This window comes from Gopherus flavomarginatus, chromosome 21 (assembly GCF_025201925.1).
Source record: "Gopherus flavomarginatus isolate rGopFla2 chromosome 21, rGopFla2.mat.asm, whole genome shotgun sequence".
NCBI classification, from domain to species: domain Eukaryota; kingdom Metazoa; phylum Chordata; order Testudines; family Testudinidae; genus Gopherus; species Gopherus flavomarginatus.
Window position 1 is genome coordinate 14,376,530 of NC_066637.1, and position 12,338 is coordinate 14,388,867.

At 40.6% G+C, this 12,338-nt stretch overlaps 1 protein-coding gene across 1 annotated transcript in view; it reads left to right on the forward strand.

Annotated features, from left to right (window-relative positions):
- The window catches only part of FHAD1 (forkhead associated phosphopeptide binding domain 1), a 58,698-nt gene extending 50,031 nt beyond the window's left edge, over positions 1-8,667 (forward strand). The window contains exons 28-30 of the mRNA XM_050931534.1: positions 721-941; positions 3,258-3,423; positions 8,303-8,667. Of these exons, the coding sequence (XP_050787491.1) occupies positions 721-941; positions 3,258-3,423; positions 8,303-8,401 (486 nt within the window). The 3' untranslated portion in view covers positions 8,402-8,667. The remainder of the gene's footprint in view (positions 1-720; positions 942-3,257; positions 3,424-8,302) is intronic.
- Positions 8,668-12,338: the final 3,671 nt, after the last annotated feature.

Consider the following 12,338-nt stretch of genomic DNA (forward strand, 5'->3'; position numbering starts at 1 on the left):
AATGCTTCACCCTCCTGCTTTCCACTTCAGCAGAGGTTATCTGACTGACACCTCTCCGCTTCCCCACAGTGTGGGTCTGAGAATGTTTCCACCTGAGCCTGCATATCTCCATGCAGGTTTTGTGAGCCACTGCTGAGAACCACTGCCCAAGGGCACAGTCAGCACACTGACTCATCTTCTTTCTATTTATGTCCCAATTGCTGCGTGTTATTTATCTCCCCTTTTTTAAAATGTGCTGATCATCATCAAAAAACTGTAAATAAAATCTCCCTATTGTAAACCCAACAGCGACATTTCATCCTGGTTTCTACTTCCTGGAAACAACACTGACCTCCAAAGTCTAGTTAGTTTCGAGTCCTTATGCCTCCATTGCGTGGGCATTGTGACAACCCAACAGATAGTGACTTTAGAACCATTGGATGCTGATCCAGTTCTGCACTTAAGTGCTTCATAGTCAAATTAATTGGTCTAATACATTATGAATGAATTTATATATTTGATACATTCTTGTTCTGCTTGATTCCTTAGGAACACATAAAGAGGCTAAGGAAAAAAAATAGGTTAAATTTAAATGAAGAGGCTAGCGCACGATAGTTTATTTACTACCTTTAAATCCTTTATACTGAAGCAGAATGAAAGCAGATGGGTTGAGCAGTGTGATATTTTTCTAATTAGGAGTCAGCACTCCTAGTAAATAATTCACTCTCTATCTTCATACAGTACCTCAACTTAATTCATGCTCTTGGAAGTCTGATGAATGTGAAGGAGCTGACAGGAGTGCAGTCTGTTAAGCATCTTTCTCAGGATGAGAGGGAAAAAGTGAGAATGCAGCGACAGAAGGACCTTGAGCTGCTGTACGATAAGATCAGCAAACTCAAGAGTCGGCTAGAAAGGAAAGAAGAACTACTGAAAGAGTATGAGTCAGACATTGGACAACTCAGGTAGAGAAAACACACTTACTTACTATTTGCCAAGAGCCATGACAGTGGATCCAGCTGTCTTAGCAAAAAGAGCCAGAACTGTGACAAAAATTTGTGAGAAATTTCGTGAAAGGAGCATATTTACAATTCAGTTTTAATTACAGTATCCTTTTGTGTTTCCATAAAAACATTCACTATGTTACTGCATGGAAATAAAGCTGGTGTAAGCTAGGAAATGCCCTCTTTGAACTTCATAGCTCTCTTAGATGGTATCTTCTAAGGCCACATCAAGCTAACCCAGGGGTAGGCAACCTGTGGCACGGGTGCCAAAGGCGGCACGCAAGCTGATTTTCAGTGGCACTCTCACTACCCGGGTCCTGGCCACCAGTCTGGGGGGCTCTGCATTTTAATTTAATTTTAAATGAAACTTTTTAAACATTTTAAAAACCTTATTTACTTTCCATACAACAATAGTTTAGTTATATATTATAGACTTATAGAAAGAGACCTTCTAAAAATGTTTAAATGTATGACTGGCACGTGAAACCTTAAATCAGAGTGAATAAATGAAGACTCGGCACAGCGCTTCTGAAAGGTTGCCGACCCCTGAGCTAACCAATGAAATGAAGTAGGAATTCTATTTAAAAACTAACCATGCAAGATGGCACAATGTCTATTATTGTACTAAATACCTACGTGTTGTTAGGATTGTCCATTACAAGCTGTGTATGGAAACTGTATGCCCAGTTCTCAAAAATGGATATTTTAATAGGACATCCAAATTCTGAACCCCTGTGTAAGCACTTAGGCATTCATTCATTTTAAGCATCTGAGTGCCCATTTGAAATCCAAGTTTAGGGCTGGTCGCTTAACAACCTACCATAGAAACTCAGATTTGAAAATAGGATCCTGCAGATGAAAATGATATCTAAAGGTTTGTAGTAGAAGCAAAGGAACATCTGCTGCTTTTATTCTGCAGCAACATTACACTTGTCTGTTTTTCCTGTTCGAGATTTATTATTAGTAACAGATACAATAATTATATAGTCTTTAAAAATGTATATGATTCTTTGACGAATCCGTGGCAAGTGATGCAGTGTTATTCTGCTTAATCATGTGCATCACATGTGGTGTTTGTCTCGTACAAAAAAAATGTCTAAACAATTTGGAAAATGAAGCCAAAAAGAACAATGGAATGTTAAATGAGATTCTCTGGAATCTCTGGTTAAAATTCCACCCCAAAATTGAAGGGAAGGTTGGGGTTATTTCCCTGCCTAGGAAGAAATCCCCATCCCTGTGGATAGTAAAGTCTCCCTAACAGAACTAGCTATCCCCAGAACACATAAAAATGCTTTTTAAAGGAATTTTTTTTTGCTTTGAAATGTACAAAATTTGCCCAAATGTGCAGGTATTTTCAACATAATTCCTAAGGACAGAACTCCCAGCAGCCCCTCCTGAGTCTTCACCTAGTGTTCACAGTCATGCACACCGAATGACATGCTGTGCTATCCTCACACACCATGTACTTTGCAGAACTCAAGTATAAACATTCCTAGCAAACACACTCAGGGTACGTCTACACTACAGGATAAATTCGAATTAGCTTAAACTGATTTTATAAAACAGATATTATAAAGTCGATTGTGTGCGTCCACACTAGGCACATTAATTCGGTGGTGTGCATCCGTGGTCCGAGGCTAGCGTCAATTTCTGGAGCAGTGCACTCTGGGTAGCTACTGTAAAAGAATGAGGCCAATAATGTTGATTTGCGTCCACACTAACCCTGAATCGATATAGTAATATCAATTTCAGCGTTTTTCCTCTCGTTTTGTAGGAGTACAGAAATCGATTTAAAGAGCCCTTTAAATCGATATAAAGAGCAGTGTAGTGTGGACGGGTGCAGCGTTAAATCGATTTAACGCTGATAAAATCGGTTTAACAGCGTAGTGTGGACCAGGCCTCAGTATGTTGTCTGTGGGATGATACTACCTCCTTGCTTAGTTGTGGTTATGAGAAAACATTTTTGTTTCAATAGTCATTCTTTCAGCAGAGACATGCGCCCTAAAGAGAGGGGTTTATCATGGACTAAGAAGAAATTTTTGTGGGAAGTCCTTGTTAAAATATTTTCAGCATTTCACAGGAAAAACAGGGGGCCTGTTTCTCATTTACATTAAGGCCTTTTCTATGCCCCGGTAGTGTAAAGGAGCCTTAAAGTGGGGTGTACATGTAATTTATCCTTTTTTTTTAGGGCCCTTTACACTGCCAGAGATGTATCAAGGGGCTGTAGTGTAGATGAGAATAAAGCCCAAATGACTTTATCTTTTCTGTTTTGTACAGGGCAAATAAGGTATCTTTGCAAGCGTACCAGGCCGAGATGACTAAACTGGAAGATGAAGTCTATAGAGAAGCAGAAGAGAATGCTCTGCTAAAAGAGGCTCTAGAGAGGACACAGTTCCAGCTGAATCAGGAGAAAAGATTGAACAGAGCTGTTAAACTGCATAAGGTAACAGTCTAGGGACAAGAGCCATGGCAGTGCTTCCATGAAGCTGGTAACTAAACATCCTCTTCTCCAGCTGTGTGTTGGACAGTAACCTAATTATTTAGGGGGCTGAATTTTGGTAGGTGCTGCTTGGAAACATCCTCTCTGTGGCAGGCACCGGTAAAAGATTACAGAGGTAGCTGCAGGGTTAACATTGAGACATCACCCTGCAATCCAAACACCACAGAACAAGACCCTGCAAGTTTTGACTTGGATATGTGGAGGAGGGAGAGGAGCTAATCACAAACATGTAGTAAGCTGGAAGGGCCTCTGTGTGGCTATCGTCGCACAGGGTTCAGCAGATCTGAAGGAGCCTATCACATTAATATGTAACCAAGAATAGAACTAGCTGAGATTTGGGAACAAAAATAGTAGTACACTTGCTATTTTTTCCTTGGTTTCCCTAATCTGTCTGTATAGTGTCATGAGCTTGGAGAGTGCTTTGTAGCTACAAAAGGGTTTTATCCAGGCTGTCATATTTAATTGATGCTTTGGGTCTTTATCAAAATGTCCCTTAGAAGGGTGAATTGCACATTGATACAAGAAAAGACCATTCATATTTGAAGGAAATATTGAGATTAAACTATAATTGTCAGCAGTTAGCTGCTTTTTTCATTGCAGCTTGATGTTGGCTTTGGGGAATGTGAGTAACTAAGTCTGCTTTGTTGGGGTTATCAAATTTGCAGTCATATTTAGTTCTGATGTGTCTCAGCTAAATTTTTGATAGGATGTCCAAGGCAAGATTCGCAACTGGATGTCATTTTACTGGTATTTTCACCCAGAGCCATTTAGAGGAACTGGAGAAGAGAAGTGAATAGTTGTCACCATGTTGTACCTGTTCACAAAAAGACAGAGTCAGGAAGGTACGAATATGTCTGAACACGTGCTCATAGTAGCAGAAGCGGTGTAATCATTTTGCCTATTTTATAAGGTATGGACTTCAGTCCATCTAATAATACTTAATTTGTGTGTCATAACATCCATGAATGAAGAGATTGAACTGGCCCAGCAATATGAATGAAGAGCAGTAATGTAATAGTAATATTAATGGCATTGATCCAAAGAACTCAAAGCAGAAACTCCATTATACAGACTGGGAAACTGAGGCATGGAGAAGTTAAGTAACTCATTCGAGATCACATAGCCAGCTAGAGGCAGAAACAGAACCCAGCTCTCCCAATTTCCAGTCCCTTGTTCCAACCAACAGAGCACAGTGAAGTAGGGGAAAGCCAGTGCTGCAACTGAATGGACAGCAGGAGGGAAGCAGCAATGAACTGTGGCAGGGCAGAGGCGCACACAGCAGGAGCCTGGGGAGCAGATGACAACACGTGGGAAACTGGGAGGGCTGCCAAAGAAGGTGGGAGCCATGTATTGAATTAAAAAGGCCAAATTTGGAACATAAGTGAAATGACTATAATTCCATAGAGGCACCCAAGCTCTGTGTATGCACATCCTGAACTCCTCAGGGGAACTCTGGCCTCTTCATTCCTTAGTTGCCTGTTGTTATTTCTATGTGCAAGGCACTACAAACATCAACAGGTGCAGAATTTGAAATTTCTGCAAGCTCTACCTAGAGAACCTTGAAAGACGTTGTACATTTCAAAGCTGCAGCATACACCAGGGCACAGTCATCCTCTCCCTACACTTGGATGTCTGCACTGTGCATGCCTTTTTCTGATTACATAACGAGTTAGTGAACTGTAGATTCTTGCAGTAAACCCCCCATCATACTGCATAAAGTTATGGTTCTCTTAACCACTTGGTCAGCGTAAGACAATCACCTTAATTAACCTATGCTCTATCTAATGCATTCTATGCCTAACTCACCCACTAATTGTAAATCTCCTTTTATAGAACCTGGGTAAAATTTTCAAAAATGCCTTAGTCCCTCTAAAAGTCTAATGAGATTTATTTTGCTTACACCCTTTTAAAAAGTTCATCCTCTATGTCTGTAGGGGAAGACATTCTTGAAGTCACGATTTACCTTCTCTGCAGCTGAGAGGTCTTTTTTGTAAATCACACTCCGTTTATGGAATCTCACGGTCTCTATATCTCTGTCTGAAACAGAATTGTGCAGCATCTGTTATTTGCTTATGAAAATATCTAGTCCAGAAGGGCCCAATGGTCTTTTTGTTACGGATGTGGCCACACCATTTGCTTTTAGCAAGTGTAAACACAAGTTATTACATTTTACTTTTTATCAGGTAGGAAATAATATGGTCTTGATACACCACACAGGGGGCTCACTCTAGTAAAGTGGTGCTTTAGAATTGTTCACTATATTTGGAATTCATTTTAAAGATCCATCTCGTGGAGTCATGTGATTACCTGAGATTCTCAGCATTCATTTTTTTAAAAAGTCAGTCTCTGGCCCTCATGGTTGCAGAGAAAAGCCTGAAAATGTGATCCCCAGAGGCTCAGAATCCAGAAGGCAAAAGAATAAAAAGAACCCAAAATGTATTATTTTTCAACTCTCATGATTTTTTAAACCAGTTGCCTCAATATGGGGGAACTGACTCATGATTTTTGAATGCTTGGGCTTGGCATCCTCTGAATTTGTGGTCGCAGATGGCATCCTCACACTTACCATCCTTTCACCATGGAGCATTGGTTTTAGTTCTCCCAGGCGCAAGGATATACGGAGGGAATTCCAAGGTAGGGTTATGAACCAGTAATTGGTAATCTTCTTTACAGATCTACACCCACCTACCCTACACAGCTCACTTAAATCCCTAATATTCACTAGGCAGGCCACACTGATGAAGCACGATCATTTCTTTGTGACTTGTTGATCACTGCTTAGCTACCATAAAGCTCCATGTACACTTGTGGTGTTCCACAAATAATATCTGACATTCCCCTGTGGGGGAAGGAAACTAGTACATTTTATTTGTATTAACAAGCAGATGCTTAAAAAATCAGGATCCAGCACCAGATTCCCTAGATCAGTTAGTAAGGATTATAAAGGGTAGGTCATGCATAACAAATCTGATTAACTTCCTTGTGGAACTGACAATGAGAGCTGACAGGAGAGAGGCAGCAGATGTAATGTACTAGGAGTTTAAGAGGGTTTAAACAGTACCACCAAGGGAGAGATGTACCATGTATAAGATTAGTAATTACAGTATTAATGATGAAAAATTGGCATAATGACACTGGTCGGATAAGGAGGGGCAATGAGTGATGCAGGGATTGTCCTAACTTCTGGTCTTAGTCACACTCCAGAGAAAAGAACTTGCAGTTGCATGTACTAATTTTCAGACCAAATGCAACCGGAAGGGAAACCAGGACCTAAAAGAACAGAGCTTACTCAGAAGAGTGAGAAGAGAGGCAAGAAACAGGGAAAGGGATTCCACTTAAAGGTCACATGCAGTCTGTTCATGAAAAGGAAGTGGGGATAACAGTGAAGGGAATATTTCACCTCCCTTTGTCTCTACACAATCACAAGTATCATCTTATAAAGCAGTGCCCCAATCATAGAATATCAGGGTTGGAAGGGACCTTAGAGGTCTAGACCAACCCCCTGCTCAAAGCAGGGCCAATCCCCAGACAGCTTTTTACCCCAGATCCCTAAATGGCCCCCTCAAGGATTGAACTCACAACCCTGGGTTTATCAGGCCAATGCTCAAACCACTGAGCTATCCCTCCTCATGTCTAGGCCCTTCAGACTCTGGTCTAATCTGCATTTATGCACATCACCAAATCATCAGACAATTTAGCAGAATGCAGTGGGACTGGGATTCTCCTACAAACAGTTTCATCACTGCAATAAACAGGAGTACAGCTCATTAGGATTAAAGTGCATTGGCAGTGCTGTGTGTGGAGTGTCATGAGTAAGGCACAGAAGGTAGTTGTCCCTCTCTGTTCGGCACTGGTGACACCTTGGAGCACTGTGTCCAATTCTGTGTCACACTTAAGGAAAGACGTGGACAAATTGGAGAGAGTCCAGAGGAGAGCAATAAAAATGATAAAAGATGTAGAAAACCCACCCTTTGAGGAAGGATTAAAAAAACAGGCATGTTTAGTCTTGAGAAAAGAAGACTGGGGTGGAGGGGACTTGATAACAGTCTTTAAGTATGTTAAGGGCTGTTGTGAAACAGATGGTGATCAGTTGTTCTCTGTATCTACTGAAGGTAGGACAAGAAGTAGTGGGCTTAATTGGCAGCCAGGGGGTTTAGATTAGATATTAGAGGGAAAATTAAATTAAGCTCTGGAATAGCCTTCTAAGAGAGGTTGTGGAGTCCCCATCGTTGGAGGTTTTTAAGAAGAAGTTGGACAGACATCTGTCAGGGCTGGTCTAGGTTTACTTGGTCCTGCCACAGCACATGGGGCTGGACTTGATGACGTCCTGAGGTCCCTTCCAGCCCCACATTTCTATGATTCTGTGGTTTAACCCAGCTCTATCAGTAGCTCATTGTTACGAGGATTAAACTGAATCATTAAAAAACGGGTGCTTAAAGTTTGGTCCTGAGATTCAGATTTAGGTATTGTAAGTGGTCTGATTTTTCTTAAGTCCTGGATATGCAGCAGCTTTCATACACTGAACCAGGCCTCATCCTCTCATCCTGGCCTTCCATCTTGTGTGCTGCACTAACTAGGGGTAGGCATCATAGACAACACTTGCACCACTGCACCTCCCTCTGTGTGGTGTTACTGCTACTGCGTGTTGGCAATCTACACTAGCAAGTTTACCCTTTGGTTTAAATCTGCATTTATTGCATAATATTGATGTGATGAACACATGAGCATGAGAAAGATAGGAAAGTTCAGGGTTATGTTGCAATCTACAAGCTTTAAGTTGTCCTGTATAAGAACAATTTTTTAATCTCTCTCTGTCTCGCAGCCTGGACCTAAAACAAAATCATTCCCCGAAAAGCTGAAGACAACAGACCATGTGATAGAAGCATTTAAGAGGAGAGCACATATTAATGCCACCTCATAGGCATTTCTCTTGCAAAATCCTGTGGTAGGAATTTGCCACGTAATTAATACTATTTGGGTTAGACCTGTTATTAATTGTATTGTTTTGATGAGAATCCATTTAGCCCTTGTGTAAATACATGAGATGCTGCAGTATATCTTGAATTACATAGGACTTGTTTTTCCTTAAGTATGTTGCTTATGTACCATATTATATTTTTGATTATTAGAAGTTTAAGAAAAATGGTCATTTTAATACAAACTGATATATATACATTCAGAAGTGTATTTTTTATCTTTATACGTATCCTTTTTTAATATAGTCTCAAACTCCTAAGATCTGCTTAGGATAAATTTTGTATGTTGGTGTAGTTTGCGTGAGCCCTGACACAATCCTAAATCCAAGTAGATCCATAATAAAGTTCCAGCATGAGCTATGAAAATGGACCACCAGGTTCTAGCAACTAACTTCCAGCATTGCATAAATATGACTGAACAGAACCATTCTGAGTCCATTGTGTAATTACAACCAATTGAAAGAACGCTGTTCATTTACTAGGATCTTACTTAAATAATACACCTGCATGAGCAAGCTGGGAGCCACATTTGATAAGCAGCCTTAGGGACCAACCCAAATTCCCATACTCCAGTGAATACAGAACAGCAAGGGCTCACCTGTCTATTACTCTGATCAGATGTATTATTTATAACTATAGCATTCTTGAAAACTAAAGGCTATTTTCCTTTGCAAAATCAGAGCAAAACGTTGGTAGTCGCTACCCCGCAAAATAATCCTTGATATCTGAGAACGCTAATCTTGCTAAGTAGTGAGGCAGATATTAGCCCATTTGCTGCTGGGTCAGTGCAGTAAGCTAGTGGTTCTGGTACACATTGTCCCCACAGTCATTCTCCCTTTGTTGTATTCTGAACAGTTTGCACAGACCTTTTCAACAATGGGTAATTTGGATTCTAGGCTGTATAGATAAAATCTTATTATATTGCAAATTGTCTACATTTTGGCACTAACAAACTGGCTCATTAGTGCTAAAATGTCCAGTGTGTGGACATGATTTAGTCAGTGTCTCACTGCTAACTTTATGTATGGTGTAATAGCCCGTAACCAGTAGCTCTTTTCTGGTGCAGATTTGGTTTAGTTCCTAACACACTGGGTAAAGTCTGTCTCTGTTCAGGACTTGGCCTATTTTTCTTACCAGATGTGCAATGTGCATCCCTCTGTACAATGTCCTGAGTTTATTTTGGGACAATACATGACCTCACATGCCTGTTTTATTTTAACATTTTGCTCTGACCCCGTCCATCTGTTCTGTCTGAACCTTTGCAGCAGTTCTTCCTTAAGGGTTTTTTGTGACATTGTTATTTTTCAATCCTCATATATTGCCCTTCCCCCTGCCCTATAATATTAGCTAATTTCTATAGCTGTAATACCCTGGAATAATCTAGTTTTGCATGTGGCTATCACTTCAGTATTGTCCCAAGGATTTGAAAAGTCTCCTCTGTCTTGCTTGTGATAAATTGAATCTTCTGGTCAGCTGCTAGTAAGGTAATCATTACCAAACTAGCATATGCTCCATTATTTCCTACGTTTTTTTCTTTCATAGTTTTATCCATTGTTCTTCCCAGTGCATCAGGTATAGATGTAACTTTGCTACAAGTGGAAGACTTTCAGGTCATCTCAGAAGCTTGATCATAATTCTTTTAATCTGCAGAGGGCAGTCACTCAGTGACTTCATAAAGAAGAATTGCTGGTTGATGGTCAGTTTCAGACCCTTAATAGTCGAATTAAACAGTTTTCTAGCAAATACAATGTTTAGCAGCTTTTTTATCTATATGTCCAATTTCCATTGTCAGTCAATATTTTATCTAAACAACAGGTCATCACTGATAATCAGACCTTTACTCAAGGTTTTCAGATGTTTCAAGATATTTTGCAGCACAGGGAAACTGTTACGGTTATATCATTCCTGCAGAGTTCTGATGACACCAAAAATCAATAGCTTTGCCCTTGGTGCTCAGCATGTGATTCCAAAAGTCTAGTAATGTCCAACAATCTGAGAAGTTGAAGAAACTAGTACAAGCCATGTACTTGGTGTGTTACTGCTCTTCCCAAATTGTTAGAAACATATAAATGAAGTAAATTTGGCATGATTTTCAGAGGTCCTGAGCAACCGCAGCTTTCTGTAGAAGTTAGTGGGAACACATATGTTCTCAGCACCTTTGAAAATCAGGGAAATTATTTTTAAAAAGCTTATTTTTAACATGATACCTATTCTCAAGATTCAATGCACAGAGCCAATGTGCTACAATAACCTTTCCCGGCAATCTCATGCATGGAAATATCTACATCTTTGCAATTCACACTTGCATTGAGTCATTAGTTTATCTTGGTATTTGGCACTGGTCCAACTGTGCTTGAATACTGCATTCAGTTTTGGTGCCCATAATTCAAAAAGGAAATAGATAAATTAAGGAGAGTACAGAAAAGAGCCATGAGAATGAATAAAGGGTTAGAAAACATGCTTTACAGTGAGAAGCAAAGAGCTTCTATGCCCTGGTCTACACTGGGGGGGGGGGTCAATCTAAGTTATGCAACTTCAGCTATGTGAATAATGTATCTGAAGTCAATGTACTTAGATTGACATACCGTTAGGGTGACCAGACAGCAAGTGTGAAAAATTGGGACAGGAGGTGGGGGGTAATAGGATCCTGTACAAGAAAAAGACCCCAAAATCAGGATTGTCCCTATAAAATTGGGACATCTGGTCACCCTACTTACTGTGGTGTCTTCAGCACGGTGAGTCGACTGCTGATGCTCCCCCGTCAACTACACCTGCACCTCACATGGCGGTGGAGTACAGGAATCGACGGGAGAGTGCTCAGAGGTCAATTTATCGCGTCTAGATTAGACACGATAAATTGATCCCTGCTGGATCGATCGCTGCCCACAGATTTGGCGGGTAGTAAACACATACCCTATGTAGCTTAACAAAGAAAAGGTTAAGCTGTGACTTGATTACAGTCTGTAAGTATCTACATGGGGAACAAATATTTAATAACGAGATCTTCACTTCTAGTAGAGCAAGGTATAACACAATCCAATGACTGGAAGTTGAAGCTGGACAAATTCAGACTGGAAGTACGGTGTACATTTTTGACAGTGAGGATAATTAACTATTAGAACAATTTATCAAGGGTCATGGTGCATTCTCCATCACTGACAATATTTAAATGAAGGCTGGATGTCTTTCTAAGGGCTCGTCCAGACTAGGGGGGGGAAATCGATCTTAGATACGCAACTTCAGCTACGTGAATAACGTAGCTGAAGTCGAATATCTAAGATCGGAGTACTCACCCGTCCAGACAGCGCGGGATCGAAGTCCGCGGCTCTCCGTGTCGATTCCGGAACTCCGTTCGGGTTGATGGAGTTCCGGAATCGATATAAGCGTGCTCGGGGATCGATATATCGCGTCTAGATTAGACGCAATATATTGATCCCCGAGCAATCGATTTTAACCCGCCGATACGGCGGGGTAGTCTGGACGAGGGCTAAAAGATCTGCTCTAGGAATTATTTTGGGGAAGTTCTCTGGAATGTGTTATACAGGAGGTCAGACTAGATGACAACAATGGTCCCTCTGGCTTTGGAATCTATGGAACAAGTATCTCCTTTATAGCTTAGACATATTTGTATGCTCTGCTTATTTCTTCACCACTGCTGTGTACTTCATAGAACAGCTTCTGAAAAGTTGCTCCACTAATTCCATTATAAATGTTCTTTAGTAATTGCATCTCTAGTACTGTGAACTGGTACTTTAATTAAATATCCTTTTCACGCCCTATAGCCTGATGGGGTTTTTGTCTTTGGTTTTTTCTTACTGCCAGGCCATTGAAAAGGACACAAAACAACCACGCTTTTAACTGCTGCTCTCAGTTCTCTCCCAC